Genomic DNA, 23,537 nt, shown 5'->3' with positions numbered 1-23,537 from the left:
AGGCACTTCCATAGGAAAAGCTCCTGTCTTAATTTTGCACAGGAGGCACAGGCAAGTTAAGTGTTGCACCAAAGCTATTCAAAAAACATCGGGAATACTGCAAACTGCCTCACACAAATACTTATTTTTGTGGGGTATTTTTCTGTAAATAAACAAAATATATGTGTAACTTCCTATAGTATTGGGAGGATAACTTCTGATTTCTTTGCAGATCCTACTAGAAGGTGAAGCTAGTAAGAGTGGGTTCCCACTGCAAGGAGTGGAACAATTACAAATGAACAGCAGAATCCTCTAAACAGCTTCTGAAGCTTCCTGTACTTTACAAGAACGCCCTTCACTAAAGATACATAAGGCACTTAATTCTTCTTTATGGCTTCTTTACCTTTTTATCTTTTTGGGTTCTTTCACTCCTACTTCCATCATCTGCTGCAATACACAAGCGAGAAGGATGTTCAAGCATCCACTCTGGCTGTAGGAAGCCTCCCTTCCTCATGTTTCTTACTCACTCCCTTATTTTTAGAGTACCTTCCCATTATGTGCGGAAACCTGCTCATGCTGCAGCCAGCAAGAGCTCTGCCCTCCTCTACAAAACTGTGTTGATCTCAATAACCCCCCGTGTAGCTGAATTAGGGTAGGAAATAGCCCAGTCTCACCAAGGCTGCTTCTGGCTCCAGTTTACTGAGGTATATGGTAAATACATGTAATGCTGGAATAGAAGACAGAACTGCATTTAAGGACCCAGTGTTTTAAGCACTTAATCAGTAGGCTCATTAAGCTACTTAGTGCAGAGAAGACTTATTGGTATGAATTGGCTTGGACTTCCACATCGTAAAGACAAACAGTACAGTTACTGTGGGAACCGACTCACCAAGGACCCAGAGGCCAGGCAACCTTTTTAGCTGGGCTTAAAAAGTCCTGGAAAGGATATTTTCTTTGGTCATTTCAGCTGCCTTAGCATTCCAACAGGTACTAAATGAACCTCACCAGAATAACTCCACTTTGAAATGGACCAAGAGAAAGCAGCTACAAAAAAGGCTCTTTAACTGCAGTGTCCACTAGGATGTGTTAAATAAAACAGTGCTGGTTTTTAACTCGTGCCCTTATACAAAGTTGAAGCCAACCTACAGCATATTAAGCAGCTTGGTCACAGCCTGGCAGAAGTAAGACAGGTCTAAAAAACCCAACCTATTTAAATGCAAAGAAGGTGATCAGAGAACATGCAGGCAAATGCACGTGACAAAACTGAAACACAACCCACCCGAAAAACCTTCAGTAAAATGTATGACATGAGCAAGGTGCCCATCTGCACATCAGAAAACGAAACTGGTTCCAAAACAAACCACAGCAGAGTAACCCACAAGAGTGCTGACTGCTGGGGAGGTTTTATCAGAGAGAAAAATCATCCTGTAAGTGCCAGATTGTCAGACTCTCTCATATAATAAGTATTCCTGGGCAGAGTTGATGCCAGGACACACTGCAAGGTGTCTGACCCCATACAGCTAGTCTTATGTTTTTACTACAGTGTCACTGCTGAAAGACCGATGAAAGCCAAGAGGATTTATTTCGCCTGTTTAGCAGGGCTGTGTTAAACAGGTGAATCTTGACTGCAAGGTTTAAATCGTTGTCAGGGAAATTGAGTTTTCATTAAAAATTTGGCACTGTTCAGCCACATTCTTTTAAGTTATCACTTTTGTTGGTTACTTGGCTTCATGTGGGGAAGCAGCAGTGCAGACATGGCATCAGGAGGTCAGCAGTGGAACACTGAATTTTAAAGAAACCTTTTGAACTTTGTGAAGAAAAATATTAAGTTTTCAAATAGGTTTTAGATTTTTTTTTAAAAAACATACTTCTGGGACTGGCCCTACTAATGATTTCAACAAAATTTTAAGGGTTTATGTTTATTTGCTTGGGAATTTAGGATGACAAGAGGAAAGAAACAGAGAGATGGTACTGAATGCCCACTGCTTGCTTATTCAAGAGTCCGTATGGGATAGGTAAATGGTCTGCTGATACATAAACACACTTATTACTGATGACAATAAACAATGGCTGGAAGTTAATTCAAAATACTAGTCTGTGTCAAAAGCATAAAGACATGAAGAGATTGGAAATCATAAAAGGGGGAATGAAAAACATTGTCCTGCTCTCCCCACCCCCACCTCCACAAGGCATTGCTTTGTATTTCAAAACATCCATTATCAGGGCCTGTATAATTAATGACTCAGTGCAGAGCTTGTTGCAGAAATCCATAGTTGGAAGCTGTTAGTTAACTACCTATCAATACAGTCTTAGGATGTGACAAAAGGATGACTTAGCACAGTGACAGCCATTTACCACAACCACTGTGATACAATCAGCAGGAAAATGAAACCTCCATAGAGGAAAAGACTGTGACATTTTTCAGTCTTCTAGAGGAAAATACCTATTTCAATCTATGTTATAGTGCATTAAGGATATAATGGAAATATTAGTCAAGTGAGTATTGGCATTTTTAGCTGTTAACCAAAAGCAGCTATACGTTGATCTCTTTGTAATCAACATTATTTCTGCAACATGAAGGATATCCTTCCTCTTACAGGAGAGGCATGGGGAACAGCCTGCTTTATTAGGATAGAATACTCACTGTCTCTAAGGGCTTCTGTAAGTGACTGTAAAACATACCTAATTTTAATTTTTAAAAAATTAATCTTTTTTCCCCCTTTTCACGAATACCTGTTTAGCAATGTTGTCAGCCTTATGCCTACATGCATCTTCACTCCTGCACTGAGAACCTTACATAGTTTTGTGCAAAAATGCTAAGCAGTACAACTGCAGTACAAAAGGGTAAAGGAAAGCCCCTTGTTTTCAAGAGGATTATAAATTCAGGTCTACAGTAATTTTGCCATACTTGATGCCAATAGCTGCGGTGTCCCCACCCCAGGCCACCTCCCTGCCTATTCATAATGACATGAACTTTACCAGCCCATGCCTGTGATCACACGTAACATCCCTACTGTGCACAGTGCAACTAATCACTTATATGCTAAAGTAAGAAATAAACCAGCCTCTTTGCCTTTATATTTCATTGCTCCCCTCACCTTAACTTTACTCCTCAGCTGAAGGTGAGCTGTTCAGCTAGTACCCTCCTGGCCACTAGTAAACTTGTGTAGGCTGCAGTTCACCGATGACTTTTCTGTAACTACTGAATTACAGTCAGGGATATGTGTTCAACTGCAAACTGCATTATAGTGTTGGGGTCATGTCTGGTCACAAAAAAAATCTCTACCCTATCTATGAAGAGGCCAAAAGATAACCTCAAACAGATTGCTAACAGCGTAACTGCATATAGGAACTGTGTGCACACAAGGTGTGAAGGGGTCTTCTCCTTAAGTTCTGGTAAGGTGGTATTACTAGAACTTAGATAATAGTATTACTTTTACCGGGCTACTTGAGACTTGCAATCATACCCTATGCAACAACGATCCTGTATTTTTGGAATCAAAAAGAAGTGTTAGTGCTGACTTAGCCTCTTCTTTTGCTTAAGACATACTTGCCTACGCTACTCTGCAAGACAGCATCATCTCTAATAAGCACCCTGTCACTGCAAACAGATGAGCTTCTGAAAGTGCCAGGAAATAGAGGCCAACATTTTATCATTCCCAAACTTAAAAGGGTTTGTTTTTCTTCCTCTGCCCACAAGATCAAGAAGGACAAGGCTTGTTTTTGTAAATAAAACCAACAGACACTACCAACAGTCTAGAACTAAGTAGCAGGCTCGCTTCTACATTTATACAACACCAAGTAACAGGAAACGTGAACAAAATTCTACAAACGTCAGGCCACAGTTGAGAGAGTCCAAAGCCATTTGCTAACCTAGACTGAGACACAAGCATTCTGAGGAAAAACAAGTCATCATACACAGAAAACACTAAGCAAAAACACTCTACCACCCACAAGCTTAAATTACTGGTAGCCAATTCATAAGGCCAAAAAATACTTTCCTTTGTGGGTGGCTGCTGAACCTTTTGTCAGGGACTTCCCAGAAACAAGAGCAGCAGCTGAGACTTCACTATCTGCTGAAATCTCATTAGTAGGAAGGAAAGTTAAATCTCAATATTTATTTCTCTCTCTTCTGATTTATGTATATAAAAACAATTACTCCAGTCAAGGTTCCCAGGAGACCACTGACTCTGTAATGAAAACTGCTGGCATAACTAACGTGAACTAGGCTGAAATGCTCACTGCAACCATGCTGGTAACTACAAGTCATTCATATTCCCTGGATATATTTGGAAACCATAATCCCAAGAAATAAAAGTAACAGGGGAGGCCAGACAAAGGGTTTAGTTTCAAAATGGTTTATGTTTTTCAATGTTTTATCATTACGTTGCAGAGAGCAGGACAGATGCCAGCACAGAGAATGTGCTAGAAGAGCAGCCCAGTAATTATAGACTACCAACAAGTCACCCAGGAGATCAGTGAAGGCTGTTACAAGCATTGTAAAGCACTCACCATTCACACTAACCTCATCTTTGTATTAAAGTGACAACGCTTGGACCCAATAGCGTGTGTGCAAGGAAGGTGGTCACGTGGGACTGAAAGTACTAAGTGACAGAGAGCACTATGTAACCCTTGGAAAACTGTTCTCCGTTTCCTCCAAAGGAACAGTTACTTTTTTCCCTTCAGGAACTGGATAAAAGAGCATTCTGGAATTCATTTGGAAGACTCGGGCACCAGCAGGTACCTCGAGATGTAGCCTTTCCAGGATGCAGACTAACCATCCTACTTACCAACGCAGGACGCTGGCCGGCCGCTCCAAACTTTGTTGTCCATGCACGTTACTATACGGTCGCCTTTCAGCTGGTATCCTGGCGAACAGTAGTACTCACACCTTGAGCCAAAGTAGGCACCATCTAAACACTTGAAGCCCCCATTGGTTGGCATGGACAAGGTGGGGCAGCGCTTTTCTGGAACAGAACACAAAGATTTCTTGAAACTTGTTATCCCCTCTTAGAGTAATGTGAATGTGGGATATTACACAGAAATAAGGATACAGCTAGCAAATGACAAGTGGGAGAAAGTCACGTTCCACATGAGGCTTTTCACACTGTTCTTATTAGCTGCATTTCAAATTTAACTTGACATACACGGTGGCCTAATACAATATTTAGGAGAAAAAGATGACAAGTACCATTCCTCTCAGAAAATGTTTTACTGCAAGTGCCCACTTAGACACCTGACACAAATTGTGTCATCTTACAAAATCCAAGATGGCAATATCTTAAAGCACCTTTATGACTCTGTCATAAAATTATACGCACGAATCAAAATCCCACACTCACAAAATGCTACCTGTCCTCTGCCAAGAGTATTTGTACCACTCATGATACCTATCATGCCACATATCACTGCAAGATGCTCTGCAACAAGCCATTATACATATCCAAGTATACTGTCAATATTTAAAACGCAAATAACAATCTCAAGATCACTGTTTCAAAGGCAAGTAGTCTGCTCAATCTGAGGCACAAGCCACCTACCTGCATGGATTTCATATCTACTTACGTTTGCACAGCACTTTCCCAGACCAGCGTTTGCTTGACTGACAAATTAGCTGCTGAGGGCCATGCAGTTCGTAGCCTTTTTGACAGCGAATATCACATCTTGTCCCCAATACGTTCTTGTAATATTCCCCTTGAGGTGTCCTGCAGTTTGCATAACCATGTTTCACCTTAATGGGAGAGCACCATGGTGTTTCTAGCACAGAGAACAGAAAAACACTCACAGTACTTCGCAAAAAAGGTCAGACACAAAAAAAATCACTTTCTTAATTCAAGGTCACAGAGAAGAAAAGGGAAAAAAAAGTCTTATTTTAAAGGCCACCAATCCTCAAAGTGGAGAAGTAACAGTGCAGCAAGGTGCACTAAGTCTTCTACACCAGAAAGTCAGTCCTTCAAAGACTGGCAGCTCTTTTTTATTACAAACATTAAAGATTGTATTCATTAGATTTGGAGGGGGGGGGTGGGGGGGGGTGGGGTGTCAGTCTACATTTTTTGTCAATGGAATAAGTGTGCCCCCGTGTGGATAGTTTAATGACAACCGGACCCGTTTTCCCTCTTGTTTTTTTACATTAATACATCTACCTCTTTGGTAACAAAAGGCTGTGTTAGGAACACCTTTGGTCTACCTGTAATTATAATCTTTACAACACTGAGCTCTCTCACTGCTCATTTAAAATAAAATAAATCTTCCATAATAATTTGTGCAGTAAAGAACATTGTCTTGGCTGAACTGTGATACTTCAAGTTCTGTCTCAGAAAGGATGTGACTTAAAATCACATAAATCATCTTGCCAATGTCAAGCCTGTCTGTATACAACCTCCACGTGTCAGAACCACCATTCAGGGTTTAAGTACGGCTCCAGTTTTGCAAGGTTACTTTACAGCTTAGCACCCAGGATTAAGGCTGAACTGGAACTCGTGAAGTGTGCAAGAACAGCTGCTCCCTCACTGTTCTCAAGCAGTTCTGCAGTGCCACACCGAAACATTCAAATGCTCTTTATGTCACTAGCAAAATATCCCTCTACCAGCAAATGGACACAAGACCTTTGCCATGATTAAATCTGAAGGCAAGTGCTCAATCCAACAGACTAAGTGAAAAACTTTTGAGAAAGATCTGACCTTCCTCTCTTTTTGGTAGTAATTTGCAGCTTCCAATGCAACATGAGTTCAGGCACAATGCATATATTTGACAGCACAAACCCCTCAAATCCTTCAGAGGGTGTCCATATTCATTCATGAACATACAATATACTTAACATATATCCAGAAAAGGGAACCCAAGCTGCAGAAATTTAAATTTAGTTCTAAATGTTCTCAAAGGTCTGGACTTCATGTTTTATACTCTTCACCTCAAAACATGGATGGAGGACTACCTTTCCCTAATGTCATGGAAATGTAGCCTTAAGTACAAGAACCACCTTCTAGTTGCTCCTGATGCAGGACAGTGACATGGATGGGTCTGCCAAGTCAGAGGAAAGCTGGAATTTGGCTGGGACTTCATGGCTAATGCTCCTACTGAAATCATAGGAAAAAGGGGAACACACATACATAAATCTGAACATTTAATAACTGGTCAGAGCTATACTTTAAAATACTCAGGATATGGGTACCATCTTCATGTGAGGATTTAACACCATACTGTGATACTGATGGGTGCAGTATCAAATAGAAACTTCCCCTTCCCAGCCAAAGCTTAAAAATCTCTGTTTAGCTTTGGCAACGAGGTACATCAAGAAAGCCATGCTTTTTCTGCAGCAGGCAGCTTTTCAGTAGGAGTTTCCTACACAAGGAGTGACTAAGCCTGCCCCTTCTCAGCTCCAAGAGTTGAAAAGGACATAGCGAGAGGGAGGGAGGGCAGGGCTACAAGGCAAAAAGAGGAAGATGACAGGTCCTGAAATCCTGTGTGACAATATGTGACATGTGGGAGGTACATGACAAAGCTTTCAAAGTCTGCAAGAAAGATAGAAAAAAAAAGACCCAAGCAAACAAAACACTGAGTTTTTGCTTTGACTCTTACAAAGTCACAGGAGACATTTAAAAATAACTTCTCGATATCTTTGGCAGATGTTCACATCTAGCTTGTAACTCCTATAGTTATTATGTACATTTTTCTACATGATTTGGATCATCCCTAGACATAAATAAACAAACAAACAAAAAAATACAGCCTGTTATATTTCTCATGCTTGGGATATTCAGTGTACAACCTCTCTAGGACATATTTCACTTTCCCAAAAGAAACTAACTAAGAAACAAACAAAATGTATGTTTGCATGTACATTTTGCTGTGCTCATCCTGAATCAACACAAATAGCGTAAGGACTAAAATCAGAGAAAAATTGTCAAGCTTCTGACCAGACCAAGAGCTCAGTCCTCTAGAACAGTCTGTTTCTGAAGCAGTTGTATTGTACTGTGACATACTTATTTTTTTTACTTCAGGAATACATGTGAAAACAAAAATGTGTAAGTGGCATTATTTGCAGTGTCACCAAATACACAGTAACTGAGATATCAGCGTAACAACACAAAGCACGTTAGGGGCAGAGTACAGTTCAGCTTTTTCCGACAAACACAATCATCCCACATCTGTTTTTTTCTACCTATTGTTCTGTTTTTCAAAAGTAACAAATGTCAACATACATCCTCCACTATTTACCTTACAATCAGGCAAGGTAGTTTGGTGGAGAGTGGGTTTGTTGCTTGGGGGTTTTTTTAGAACTATCTCCTGTCCTTCACCCTAATCTCTACACCAGTTACCAAAAAACATTAACACACACACACACACCCCTATCAGCTGACTTGGGCCATACTGTTGAGGGGCTCTATCACAGTGGCAGCCAACCCCACTGGCACTGGTGCAGTCTCAAGCATCACCTCCAACAATTCTCTGGGGGAAGCCATGTATGTTGGTTTCACAGAGGAAGCTTCTGTCTCATTCACCTTCTGGAGAAACCCACCTTCTTCTGAGCTAACAGCTTTTCCATAACCTCCCCTTCAGTGGTCTCATCCCAAAAATTTCAAACTTTTGTGACTGACCTGTTCTTCTCATGCCCTGAAGACCTTAAACTTCGATTTTTTTTCTTTAAATTAAAAAAAAAAGCACTTTTCCCACTTGCTGTAGGATCTCCTTAACTAAGGAGGAGGCCTCGTTTTTCTGCAGAAGGGTTTAAAGGGTTTACTAAGAGACTAACTGAAGGGGCACAACAAGGGGGATGAAGATTCAGACAGGCTGAGTTTTCGCCCCAGCCAACTAGGTAATCCTTCAGAAAATGAGTTCAAGATATGTATGCCTCAGGTTTTCCACATATATAAGGTGCGAATGCATGGCTGACTTTCTTTGTAAAGGGTACTAAGACAAATACACTTTGCAACATGATCAAGCAGCTAATAAAAAAAAAAAAAAAAGACAAAGCAGCTGTTTCAGGTATTGCAAATTGCCCGAGTTCTTCTGCAAATTTTTGTGGCTTTACAAACATGCTTGCCTTGCATAAACAGCTGCACATATATTTTTTTAAAAAAGGTAACTAACAGCTAACAAATGCAGTTTAATGCACAAACAGAACACTGAAAAAGCCCTTTCTGTAGTGTTGCTGCAGCTATGGTGGTCTACAGAGAGAAACAAAGCAAGGCTTCAAAGGAGGGGTAATGTATCTTTTACTGGACCAAATGATACTGTCAGAAAGAAAAACAAAAACAGGCATGCTTTTGGATGCAGATAACTTGAAGAGCTTAGGAGTAACATCTGTTTGATCTAAAACATTATGCTTACTCTAGAACTGAATGTGATCAGAAGAAAGTGGGTGAGGCAAGGTTTATAAGGGAGCAAATATCTGAGTTTAGACCAACTGGTATCACTGAAAAAAACACAGCTAACTTGAAAAGCTTATGTGCCTGAAAGCACATCAAACGATTCAACAAAGTTTTAGATCAAAGTTTGTTTATTTTTAAGTGAAGGAATATACTGGTTTTTAAAGGCTAAGCAGCTACATGGACTACTTATGGAATATTAGGGCTGGATGAGGCCCTGAGAGATCACACAAGCTGTTCCCTGCCTCAAGACAGGATCAGCTGTGTTCCTGAAGGTTCTGGGAATAAGAAAAGATACAGGTTTCCAAGACCAAGACATCTATTCTGGAGCTTCACCATCTGTACTGGGGTCTGTTCACCTAACTGAAATTTGAGTTTTTAAGTACCAGGACGTATGTAATGTTTTTTTGTTTAACAGAAAGTTTGCGCCATTCCTCAGCAATACAATAGCCTGCATTATCACTTAGCAGTAAAACATTTCAGAGACTCAATCCTGTGTTTGAAACTACTGGAAAACAGGCAGCAAGCAGAAATGGTTGAAGCCACGATGTTGCCTCTACAGTTAGGGATACTGCTTCATCATTACATTTAAGAAAACATACTGAGAACAAAGATCGTCAGAGCAGTAGCACTAGAGCTGTGATAAACGCAGGAACTGCCATATTTGGGAGGTCCTTTCTCATCAAATATGATCCAAGACAGCCATGACAAGTGGCAGGAAGGAAAGCATCTTCTAGAACACTGTTTCCCTGAACCCCCTAGACTTGTTTAAACACCAGCCAGCTGAGCATTTCCTTCACAAAAAGCATGCAAAGTGACCAGCTGTACTGTTGCTTGCTGGTACACCAGCCAACACAGCTGAGGGTTCACCAGGGAGGAAGGGGAAAACTCTCTAAAAATGCTGCAGGAACAGAAAGTCTCAGTCATGTTTCTCTGGAAAGCTGAGCAAGTTGAAAGACATCCAGATGAAGACAAAAAGGTTTGATTCCCACCCCTCCTCCTGCCCCCAATAAACTGCAAAGTTCTGTTTCCAGATGCCAAAGAGGATGAATTTGTGTGCTTGCTTGCACTGTTTAGTGAGTATGTGTGCAAAGAAAAAACAATTCTGCTTGTGTATGTTAACGTAAGTTTAAAAAAATAATTTAGTTATTTGTAACTGTGAAGTTTTATTTGCCAAGCAAGAGGCCACGCACAAAATGCTGAATATATAAGAACCTCTGAACGTGGCTACTCAGCCCTGCTTTGTCCTTCTCCACCCCTTCTCCCCAATACCAACTGAAATAAGTATGCTAATGAAGAGTGAGCCTTTTCTACTCCAGCGCTTTATACTCTTTATTCACATTGTGTGATCTTCAACATTTGGCAGTAACACTTCCAAACTCAGGGCAGTTTTTAATATCTGCATGAATGAGTCATTATGTTTCACTTACCCTGGTGACATTTTGGCTGACATGAGTATAATCCATTTTGGATCACCATATAAAAGGAATTTACACAGATCGGCATTTTAACTACTTGCCTGCCCTGGCATGAATTGGCATTGATTTATCTTCATGATCTCTGACATTCTTTTTCTATGTGTCTGCAGAGGGTTACATGTTAAAAGGCAAAGAAAAATGAGTTCACCTAAATAAAGCTTTAGAGAAATATTTCTGCATGTGTTTGAAAGCAAAGTTTTATACTGAAGTGTTTTACTGGGAGGAACATTAGACATTTATGAAAACAGGAACATAGCATCTGTGCTTTCCTCCTTGTTCTTCATAAATGTCTGAATTGCTTTATGACTTACCTTTTATAAGGCCCATTGATTCTTGCAGAGAATCAAGAACAGACAACAGGACAACAATGCCCAATATTGTCAAGTAATCAAAATTATTACAATTCTAGCATATCCACAGACTAGTTTAATAAAATGAAACAGTTACCATTTAAAGTGACAAATTGAATGCTAAGTTTCTTTACTGTCTAGGCTTCTGAGAGAGAATAAGCAGACTTTTTAAGAAAATAGACGTGGTAAATGGAAGAGTTACTGGTAGTGGCAAACTTCTCAATCTTGCTGAATGGCAAAATCTTCTAGAACAGGGAAGAAAATTTGAATTTACTTTATAAACATGCCAGTCCATTCACTCATTCATCCACCTACATAATTTGGTTTTGGAATGTACATGTTCACTTGTTAAACACACTTCACTTGGCATTTCAGGTAGCAGGTTAACCTGAAATGCAAACAATTTTATGGGGAGAAAAAAAAAGAAATCATGAAAATCAAGTTCTCTTGCATGTGCTCCTATACATTACCATCAGTAATGTCTGGCCCATTAGGCCCAGATTTTGAGTCGGTTTATCATTGATGGTTTTGTTAGGATGTATGAAGAATAAAGAGAAGCTTTTCCTGGATTTTCATGATTTAACAACCTGATCTTCCAAGAGTAAAGGCACTGCAAAAGTTACTTACTCAGGTGTATAAGACAGTGGTGATCAGTACTTGGTCTCCAATTTCCATTGTTAAAAAAAAGCAGAAATTAAATCTTGATCTAAAAATCCATGCAAAAAAACCATGGACCTGGATCACCAAGATTTTATAATCCATGAAAAAAAAAAAGACCAAAGCTTTATCTCAGCAATCAGCTGATCCTCTTTAGCACAAAAGCAAAGCATTCACCTTTATATCTATTGCGTGCATACACATCTTCATCATCTTCAAGGGGTGAGTATCCCGATCCTACAATACAAAATAGAGAAAAAAACTGCAGCAAGAAAGGAAATATAAATTAAGAATAAAAGAAAGCTTTGCAAAAAGACATGCAAGATTAGGATGCAATAATCTATGCAATGCCATCAGCATGGGCTTCTCTGAAGCTCAGATTCATAGCAGATCCAGTTTATAGTGAATTTGAAAGGGGCAAATTGATCTGATAATTATCAGATGTGAAATAGTAAATCTCTCTCACTGCTACTAGAGCAATGTTGTGCAATGCCATGTTGCACATGTTAAGTCAGATTCTCTGTTCTGGAAAGGCCATCTACCATGAAGTTTGATCTACTGAGCAGAGAGAACAGAGGAGATACAGGTGAAGGGACACAACAAAGGTTTCACTATAAAGTGGTTCCATAGTGTCAGTGGCTGTTAACAGCCATCAGGCCAAACAGCATAAGTAAAATGTGCATAACTCAAGAACAACCCTCTTTTACAATCTGTATGATCTTCATACCAGTAAAAAAACATGAGGTACATTACCTGCAAACACAAGTTACACTCAAATCAAAAACACTATTTGGTATCAAGCAGTCTTCTGGCGTTGTTCAAAAATAGAGACAGTCTAGTTCTATACTTTTAAAAACCTGTGCAACAGTTAAAAGCTTAAAATAAATGTAGAAACTGCTTTAGAAAAAACAGAAAACATCTGGAGCACCGCCAAGTGCTTCAAGAAACTCATCAATAAAACACAGCATTCAGCAAGAAAGTCTTCAAAATATCCTTAAGTGACATTGACTTAAAATCAGCAGCTTCAGAGCATGAAGTCTACTCTAAATTCTAGTTAAGTCTTTTCCAAGAAGGGCTCATACAAATTCTCCCTCTGAGAAATCTTTCTAAAAACCTTGCATGCAATAGGCAGGTACTAAGGCAGTTCAGCACTATGCTACAGGAACTTCTCACACATGGTATCTCAAATTACAGCTATGGAGATATTTCATCACCATTTCTTGAGATCCGAGACCATGGTCTGTACAAACTGCTCTTAAAGTTCAGCTAAGTTAAATAATGCAGCATCTCAACAAGCTACTAAAAACACACAAACTTTCTGCAGAAATCACACCCAAGAGACGTTAATGCCTATGATAATTTTGCATAAGGATAAAAGAGCTACCAAAACAACATTTGTCTCCCCCAAATTACTGTCAGCATCTGTCAACAGATTCTACTTCTTATGAAAAACAAAATAAATTGCCCAGAAACCAGCGAAATTTTACTTCTTACTCTACCAGCCCCACGGAAACCCAGCCTACGCATCTGCAGCTGCTCCACGGGAGTAGCTTTAGTGCATAGGGGCCATCTACAGAAGGGCAGTGCCCTCCACAGCATCAGCCGCAGCACTGCTCGTGAGGGTTTGGACTCCCTGAAGATGAGAATCTTTGCATCTCCTGTGACCTTTCTTGCTGCATTACTTGTGCGTCGGGCACTAGCATCCAGGTCCTGCAACCAGCCTGCAGCACTCAGAAGCTCCTTCTGGGAACCGCAGGGAAGTGGAAGATGCGTGTACTCCACCTCAGACCTGAATCAATACTGCTGCTGTGTGAACCATTTAGTCTCCTGCATGTGAAAAATCGAGAGAGTTGTGTTCACATGTACCATAAAAGTACCGAAAACCCACAATTCACCTTGGGCCCAATTCAAAGCTTGCTGTTAACACTGGGAATACTTCCATCAATTTTCAGAAGGCTTTGAGCTGGGACCTGATACAGTAACTTCTGAAAAGTTTCTCCTCTGAAATCAAGGGCTTATATATAGCACAGGCTTCTTATCACTTAGAAGCCATTTCTCTGGGTTTTTTTATATTTATTGTTGCAGTTGAATTTTTGATGCCTAAACACTGACATCTGAGAAACTTCTTAATGTAAAACTTCAAACTCTGTTGCGCTTGAAGTCTGCATAACACCAAGAGCAAGCTGCGATCCTTGTAGGGCTTTGTGAAGACCTGGATAGGTAAATGAACACCTCTCTAAGCGTCAATTCTGTCAGACATTGGAATACTCTCAACTAATTGCTCAGAGGGTTATAAAACTGTTATCTCAGCGTTATCACTCTTAATTGCCCAAATTTTAGTGTGCATTGACTTCATTTAAAATCAGTAAGTGTTAGAGCTATGTGAGCTCTTACATATTTACCTTTCCTTAGACAAGAGATAATTAAATGCTTTTGACAGTCTTCTAACAAAAATTGGCCTTGAAGAGTTATTCACTACTCTTGCCCTGAAACGAGGCACTGCTCATGGAGTTTGACATCTTCTATTTCCAGTTCATTTTCCAGTTCAAAATGAGAAGCCAGTCTGGTTTCTTTCCTCACAAGCAATGTTTCGCTAGTATTAATAACCACAACAGGCCTGGCTTGGAGAACCACAGGAGAGATTGACCTTGCCCTACCCTGTGAGGGTCTCGTTCCACTTTCCCGCAGTCTCTTCTCAGAGGGTGCCCACTGGCCGACACCGGGCCTCAGCAGGGCCAGCAGAGTCTGGGCAAGCTGGGGGCACCAGGGCAGTTTGGGCATCACCCACTGGCCCAGCGCCATGCCATGGAGAACTGACCTAATCCAGAGGCCTGTCCCTGAAGAGCCGGGCTGGCTCTGGGAGGACACATCTACACCACCACACCACTGTCCGGGGCACTGCTGCACCACCTCACCCAAAAGTGCTGGATTTTCTCCTGTCTCTACATGCCCTTCTGCACGTGTGCCTGGACGTGGCATTGTCCCCTATCTCTCTCCATATTCACACACCCACTGCTCTGACAGACCTGTCCTTACTACATCAGGTGCGTACAGCCATGTTACTCAGCAGTCCACCAGCAAGGCTGCCCTGCTTTGGCAGACAGCTTCTGTCCCAGCAACCATGAGGCCTGACCTGGCATGTCATTCCCTACTGGTGCCACCCACTGTGAGCGGCCCTGAGCAAATCGCCATTTCATCTCCATTTTCTCAGTCACAAGAAAAAGTATTTCTTCTTCACATACATTCAAAATTAGCTAACAAACCACGTAAGGACAAAGCATTGTTCTGTGTCTGAAGCGCTAAAATTATCACAGTACAAAAACTGGAAGAAGAAACATTTGAGGATGAATGACAACAACAAGCTGCTTCACAGATGTCCCACATCACAGTTCAGGGTATAGCAGGTTCCTGCAAAAAGCAGCTGTGGATTTTGTTCTGGCAGACTACAAGCAAAACACACGAAATAACGCTTTCATTTTAAGTTTAATCTATTATGAGATTAATCTATAGATTTAGACGATTCTGTTTAAGTTAGGAAAAGAGATTTATTCATTCAGCAAATCATCACTACATTTTTATAACCTGTGGATGCATGGGAAAGCTTTATCTTTACATATATTTTATTAGGGCTTTATTAGAGTTTTAATGAAACTACACACAACCTAGTAGAAAACACATAGCAGCGTCTGTCACCACAAACCCAACAGTCTGTGCCAAATGAATAAATCCAGGGATATGATTGCCAGACAGGGCAGGAGGAGCTATCACAGTAAGCCAGTAAGTCTTCTGAGGAAGTAAAAATCCTCGTACAAGAAGAGTTCATTATTAAGAGAACACATTTACTTTTAGTGTTCAAACTGGCAAGCTTATGGGACACTCAGACACAAAACAGTTACCCATTTGTGCAAAACCTAAGTCAGGCCATTTCAGGATGAGTTTTGCCTGTGTTTTATCGTTGCCAGATCCACTCCAAGTATCCTGATGCCAGCCTTCAAGCCAATTCTCATTCAGCGAAACACCTAAGTATCTCCTGGAGTGGTTTCACCAGCCTCAAGGACACAACTCATTTAACCTTAAACCCACTCAAAATTGATTACAAATGTTTACATTCAACATCAAGCATCTGAAGAAGTACTCCACTGCTTTAGCAGCACAATCTACACCCAGTGGAGGCTGCTATTTTCAGTTTCTTATGATAGCTCCCACTTCCACATTTACAGCCCAGCATTTTCTCTCGCGGCCAGAGGCCTTGCTCAGCTGAAAAAGAAAGGGAAAGAAGCAGATCGTATAGTTGCATTCATGAATGAGAAGATTACAGTATGTTCACATTTGCACACAATACAAGATAGATAAACTAAATACACACAAACAGGTGTTGAGCAAGATACTTCCTATATTTCTAGGATCTGATCATCCTCCTCTTTGACTGTTTGTTAAAGTCTGAAAAAGCTTTGAAAGGAAAGTACTTCGATTCCTACTACACAAGTGAAAATCAATTTGTTGGTGCTTGCTGAGCCAGAGAAGGAAGACAAATGCTGCCAGATTGCAGCAGAAGTTTTAAAAGGACTTCTGCTGTCCCTCAGTTTTGCTCAAAACCTGACTTTCTTATGTATATTACTCCTTTATGGACCGCAAATCCATGAGGAGACAGAAAGACACTACTACAGACAGTAAGATCACAAACTTTACTATACACATCAGGCAATTCAGGTCACAGCAGGCAAAACCTCTCTAATGGGTAGGTAACCTCCATAATGAAACCTTTCAGATATTACATGGTATTAACTTTTAATTGGAAAATAATCTTTGAATTCTCCCTTACCATGTCAAAGGTCTCCGTAACCAGAAAAGCTATCAGTAACTGCTTAGCTATCTTGATCCCACAAACACCAAAAAAGTTTGCACCTTCTCCAACCTGAAGCCAGGCATTTTCAATGGTAGAATCACAGAATACCAGGTCAGAAGGGACCACAAAGATCATCTGGTCAAACCTTTCCTGGCAAAAGCATGGTCTAGACAAGATGGCCCAGCACCCTGTCCAGCTGAATCTTAAAAGCGTCCAATGTTGGGGAATCCACCACTTCCCTGGGGGGATTATTCCAGTGGCTGATCATTTTCATTGTGAAAAACTGTCCTCTTGTGTCCAGTTGGAATCTCCCCAGGAGTAACTTGTACCCATTACCCTTCACCTTATCCATGTGACTCCTTGTAAAAAGGGAGTCTTCATCTTCTTTGCAGCCACCCCTTAAATACTGGAACATGGTGATAAGGTCTCCCCTAAGCCTTCTCTTCTCAAGGCTGAACAAACCCAATTCTCTCAGCCTTTCCTCATACGACAGGCTTCCCAGTCCCTTGATCATCTTTGTGGCCCTTCTCTGGATCCTCTCCAGCCTGTCCACATCTTTTTTGCATAGTGGGGACCTAAACTGAACACAGTATTCCAGGTGTGGCCTGACAAGCACTGAGTGGGATGATGATGACTTCATCTCTGCTAGTGATGTCCTTGTGGACGCAACCCAGCATCCCATCGGCTTTCTTTGCAGCTCACCGTTCACTTATATTGAGTTTCTTGTCCACCAGGACCCCCAGATCCCTTTCCACAGAGCTGCTCCCTAGCCAGGTAGATCCCAGCCTGTGCTGCACTCCTGGATTATGTCTTTCCAGGTGCAAGACCTTACACTTGTCCTTGCTGAACTTCTTAAGTTAGCCCACTCTTCCAGCCTATCCAGGTCTCCCTGCAGGGTGGCTCTCCCTTCTTAAGTGTCCACTTCCCCACTCAGTTTGGTATCGTCAGCAAACTTCATCAGGGTACACTTGATCCCATCAGCCAGATCACTTATGAAGATATTAAACAGTGTTGGGCTAAATATTGATCCCTGGGGGACCCAACTTGTGACAGGTTGCCAATTTTAAAAAGAGCTATTTACCACCACCCTCTGGGTGCAGCCTGTCAGCCAGTTCCCGACCCACCACAGAGAGCACTTTTCTAGACCGTAATGCATCAGTTTCTCTAGGAGGAGGCTGTGGGGAACCATAACAAAAGCCTTGGAGAAATCCAGGTAGACAATGTCCACCACTCGCCCACATCAACCGAGCAGGTTACCTGGTCACAGAAGGTGATCAGGTTTGTCAAGCACTATTTGCCCTTGGTGAATCCATGCTGGCTTTTCCCAATCGTGTGCTTCATCTGACTTGTGACAGTACCCAAGAGGATTTGTTCCATAACTTCCCCAGAGACTGAAGTAAGGCTGATGGGCCTATAATTTCCTGGATCCTCCTTTAAGCCCTTCTTGTAAATGGGGGTGACATTAGCCTTCTTCTAGTCTTCTGGGATGTCCCCTGATCTCCACGACTTCTCAAAGATTTTGGAAATTATTTTCTTACTGAATCATTTAATTCTGACAAGCACCAGCAAGGCAAGATTTAAAATTATAGTAAAAATGCACAAAAGAAAAATCGATACTGGTGGAACTCTTACAGCTTTCTTTAAAAAAAAAAAAAAAAAAAAAAAGTTAAAAGGAAAAACAAAGCATCAGTAAGTGAGAATGACTAAAGCCTGCAACCGCATATAAACCTTAGCAGAGTTATTCACTGTAAAATCTTCACCAGGATTGCTGGGATTACCTGCATGGACAAAAGGAATGAGGACTCTGGTGTTCCACTGTTTGATGCCACTGATTATGAGTGATTGCACATGGGCAAGTTTAGGTTCAGGCAAAGAGGAGTCCTCTCCCCACTGCAAAGGTTCACCCACACAGGTCTGCTGGCAGAATCAGGGCATAAGAACAGAATGCCAAGGCAGGCACTCTGCATACACAGGTGTGTATGTGAACAATGTTTAACATGCTCTTATGCTGTATATAATTGAGAAAAAGAAGAAATATGGGCTCTAAGAGGCAGAACAGCTATGCAGACTTGTTCTTCCCAGGACTAGCATAGGAATTTCTTAACTCTTATTGAGCTGGACCAATTGAGAATAAACTATAGACAGTAACAGTACAGTTCATGACACCAACTGGAAACTTTTTACAGATTACTGCCCTGAGACAGAGCAAGTTTGGGCACTTGGGTACAAGAGGCTATAGCACTTAGTCTTCAATAAGGACTTTTTTCTGAACAGCAATGCTCTTCTCCCTAGTTTAGCATCAGACAGACTGAAGAGTTTCATATATACTGTACTTGCAGTCCTGCAGAATACATTCATAAACGCTCATATTTTTTAGGCGATACTATTTTGTCAATTTACACCACTGAGTTTCTTATGCCATTTCTCTTTCTCATGCTCTTTTGCTCAGGACTTACAAGGATTACCGAAAATTTATGTACATGCTGTAAAAATCAGCAGCAAAAGTCAATGTTCCAGGTTACGCTCTACTGAATCATGAGGTCTTAAATATAGCACCAATTAGGTTGACAGCCAGCTGAACAGGAGCCAGCAGTGTGCCCAGGTGGCCAAGAAGGCCAACAGCATCTGGCTTGTGTCAGCAATAGCGTGGCCAGCAGGGACAGGGAAGGGATCTGACCCCTGTACTCGGCACTGGTGAGGCCGCACCTCGATTCCTGTGTTCAGTTTTGGGCCCCTCACTACAAAAAGGACATTGAATGACTCGAGCGTGTCCAGAGAAGGGCAACGAAGCTGGTGAAGGCTCTGGAGCACAGGTCGTACAGGGAGCGGCTGAGGGAACCAGGGGTGTTAAGCCTGGAGAAAAGGAGGCTCTCTACAGCTACCTGAAAGGAGGTTGTAGCAAGGTGGGGGTCAGCCTCTTCTCCCAAGTAACAAGCAATAGGACAAGAGGAAATGGCCTCAAGTTGCACTAGAGGAGGTTTATATTAGATACTAGGAAAAATTTCTTCAGTGAGAGGGTTGTCAAGTGTTGGAACAGGCTGCCCAGGGACATCACTAGGCTGAATCACGATCCCTGCAGATATTTAAAAGACATGCACATGTGGTGCTTCAGGACATGCTTTAGTGGTGGCCTTGGCAGTGCTAGTTTAGTGGTTGGACTCAATGAAAAGATCACTGCATTTCCAATTTTTTGAACGTTGCTGGGAAATCAAGAACAGAAAAAAAACAACCCTAAGGATACAGCGGTAATTTCCAATTTCAGCTGCATGGCAAATTTTATACAATAACTAAAAGGAAAAAAAAAAGTGAAAAAAAGAAGCAACAAAAAAACCCAAAAACAAAAAACTGTTGTAATGACACTATGTGTTGAGTACAGGGAAACAATATGATGGCATCTTCTCTGGTCTGCAGGCACTGGGCTACTCTTGATACTGAGAGGAAAAGAAAGGCTCATTCCACATAAGATCTTGCGGCGGGCGGAGGAAGCAAGCAGCCGATTCAATGTGAATGATAGAGCAAGCTTCAACTTTATTGACAGAAATCACACCTTATATAAGCACTCTACAATAATCATGCATACTACTCACAAATCTATTGGATACATGTAAAAAGCTACATTATAATATCCCAGCCCCCTGTGGCATCTCAGACATGTCACAACATCTTCCCTCTTCTGGCCTGCCTCCTTTCCCAAGGTTGTTTTTACCATCAAGGCCATTGTGTACCTCAGTTTCTCTCTTTGTTAACATAACAGTTTGTTGTTTGGCATAACTGTACCCTGGGTTTATTCCTTTGTTTACCTCAGATGGCTGCAATCAGCTTCTGCAGGGACCCATGGCCTTGCTCTCTGCAAGCCGTTCTCCAACAAGATCTATCCTTCAAAACAGAGGAAAGCACTTGGGAATTTCTTCCATATTCAAATGCTGCTGATCAATTTAAGCATGTGTAAGAAGAAGATGACCAGTTCCCACCAATAAGTCTGTAACATCTGGATTCAGTTCCTCCAATGTTTTGCCTCAGTTTTATATTCCATGGTCCATCCATAAACCTTATCAAATATATGAATTAATAAACTGGGCTTCATGTGCAGCAGACTTGTAAAGCTTCTTGCAGTATGGCAGGGCTAGGTCACACTAAGACCTCAGAAGTCTGAAAGATGCACATGAGTAGGCAGAAAAGGCACCAAAAATGGTCATGACCTTCACATTAGAGGGATTTATTTTGTGTGTAAAAATACCTGCACTCATTTTATGATGGCAGTAAAAGTGGGAAGTCAGGCTTTTAATCTCATTCTTTACTGGTTGAACATTACTCCTCAGTTCTGCAAAGCTCATGCTTAAATGCCATTGACTTCAGTGGGATTTTAGTATTTCTTTAAGAACTGCCTGCACACTCAGATAAGTTTTGTTGCATCTGGTCTGTGAAGCTTGAAAAAAGTAAAATAAGAAATATAAAATTTATTTTGCTACAGAAATCAAAGCAGAACAAATAGAAGAGGAAGTCAGCCAAATCAATTAATAAATAGCCAGAGATACTTATTTGCATTGAATCTTCCTACAGAAATGCAACTGTTCTTGATGAACATGTTTAAATGTAGAGAATCTAATGGCAACTGCTAATGTTAAGCAGTTTTCATCTGCCCTCCTCTTTCCTCAAAGGATGTTCCCACTGGCCACACCACTTTTCAGGCTCCTGCTTGCCTCAACCAGTAGTCCCAACTGTCTTTGAAAAGCACCGAGAACTAACAACTTGTATTCAGCAAGACTTGTGCTGAACAGAGAAGCAGTGGATATCAAGACAGTCATGGTACGTTACTGAATCCAAATGCAGCTCACTCATCCAGACCAAGTTAATTTTATGTGCAGTTTAGCAGCCTGGATGATTAACTTGCACTGATGTTTAGAAATTTCCCTGCCTGTATTTATGGGAATACCCATGTGGATAGCACAGATTTGAGCTTACACACACACCTGCAAGCTCCACACCACTGTTGTGCTTCAATTCCTTGCAGGTGTAAGGTCTCTTAGGCACAGAAAGTAAACCTATACCAAGATGATCTCCTCAGGGCTATACACAGATTAATTCACTGTGTCTCAGTATTGATCAAGGTGCAAACACCGTGTTTTAAAGCACAGGTTTTAACTTGCTTCGAGAGAGATGCCTCATACAAGATTCCATCAAAGCACAGTTCTTTCAAAGTTGTCATAATCAAAGAACAACTGAAATGCAGAACAGAAAGCTTCAGAACTAGAAAGTTCAAAAGAGGTCAGAGAAGCCTGAAGTTTCTGTGCCAGTAGTAGCTCATGCCTGGTGAAATAAAACCACCCAATCACACAGAAATCACAGATCTGATTAGGAAAAATGCAGGCACAAGTTCTTTCCCCAAAAGATAATCTCTTCCCTCCTCCCCTGCCATCTGTGACCCAATGTGACTGATGAAACTCTGCAGTCCACACCAAGCCATGAATGTGTTTCCAACACAGATTAATTACACATGTTCAGAAAACTCGCTTTAGAGAAGTCAGCTAACAAAAATAAAACTCATTTCAAGTGCTGGCAAATGCTGTGTGACAAAGAAAACACTACTCCTGGCATAAGGTGTCTCATTCATTTCAATGAAGTCACATATTCAGCCATGCCCATGCAGTTTAATATCACAAAAATCAGTGGTGGGATGGAAATGACATGCACACAGAAGTTAGTCCAGAAAGGCTCTGTAAAGCACAGTTCAACCCTGCTTCCTTTTATGTACACATGTAGATATCTTAGATAAGGTAAATCCAAAGCAAAACACTTTCCACCACTGATTTTGGGTTATTTTTCCCTCTCCAGACTGGCAATGAAAGTGGAAGTTGTTCAAATGGCTCTGACTCAACCCAGGCTGAAGTCCTGTAACACAGCAGCAGTCAAGGGAAAAGCTGACAGACTACCCAAGAGGTTACAAACACCTTTGCCAAGAACATGTATGGTCCAGGAACCATAGTGCAGCTGTAGGCTGCTCCCAGATATCTTGCTCCATTGCAAATGCATTTGCTTTTACTGTAATGGTGTGTTTAGTGTTAGGATGAGCAGTGTATTCAAATACTGCTTGCAGTATACACATGGGTAATTGTTTTTTAAATACTATTCACTTGAAGCTGTAAAAAAGAATATCCTTCATGAAAACTGTGTCCTTATACTCAATGAAAACAAATGAGGCATTTCTAGAATCCTGATCCTAATTCTGGAAATTCTGGATGTTTTTGCTCTGGATTGCTCTTGTGATGTGACATTTTTAGTGATTCAATGGGAAGTGAGGATTTAATCAAATTTTGCTTAAAATGCAATTTCAGACTTGTAAAACATATATATATATATATATATGTAGCTGGTTTTCAACAGAAAATTCATTTAAAGAAAATTAGACAAAAACAGACTAAAGGCCTCTGCTATTGAAATAAAGTATTGATTGCTGTGGGAAGAAAAGCAACTCAACAGGCTAATAAAGATACACTTGGGAGCTGACATTGGTACCCCTTCAAGAGAAATATCAGTTCTCCTGTGTTGTTTCTTATTATCCCACATTGGTCACACTTCCTTCATTTCTGAACAGTACAACCCACAAAGTACCACAATGATTCATCATGTAGATGGGCTGCCGGGGTCAAGCTGGGAGCTTGGCTCAGGGAAAAATCTGAACATTATGTACATGAACTATGATTTTCAGCATGACCAGTGAGGTGGGTTTTTTTTTTTTGACTCTGTCAAATCAAACATTTAAAAAACTAGGTGCAGAGAAAGAAGTTAGCTTGCATGATCTTTTAAGCTGGCAAGAGAAGGCCCAAGAACACCTGCTCTCTCTTTTACAGGATTCCACCTG

At 41.0% G+C, this 23,537-nt stretch overlaps 1 protein-coding gene across 2 annotated transcripts in view; it reads right to left on the bottom strand.

Moving 5' to 3' along the window:
* Nucleotides 1-23,537, bottom strand: part of SRPX (sushi repeat containing protein X-linked) — a 50,264-nt gene that overhangs the window by 9,292 nt on the left and 17,435 nt on the right. The window contains exons 2-4 of one of the 2 annotated variants that reach the window (XM_074929559.1): nt 12,010-12,069; nt 5,545-5,736; nt 4,770-4,946 (exon numbers count right to left, since the gene is read on the bottom strand). In XM_074929559.1, the coding sequence (XP_074785660.1) occupies nt 4,770-4,946; nt 5,545-5,736; nt 12,010-12,069 (429 nt within the window). The remainder of the gene's footprint in view (nt 1-4,769; nt 4,947-5,544; nt 5,737-12,009; nt 12,070-23,537) is intronic. The other variant, XM_074929567.1, reaches the window with a different exon arrangement.

This window comes from Athene noctua, chromosome 1 (genome assembly GCF_965140245.1).
Source record: "Athene noctua chromosome 1, bAthNoc1.hap1.1, whole genome shotgun sequence".
NCBI lineage: Eukaryota > Metazoa > Chordata > Aves > Strigiformes > Strigidae > Athene > Athene noctua.
Note: the sequence above shows the minus strand (reverse complement) of the source record. Positions and strands in the feature narration are given on the sequence as shown.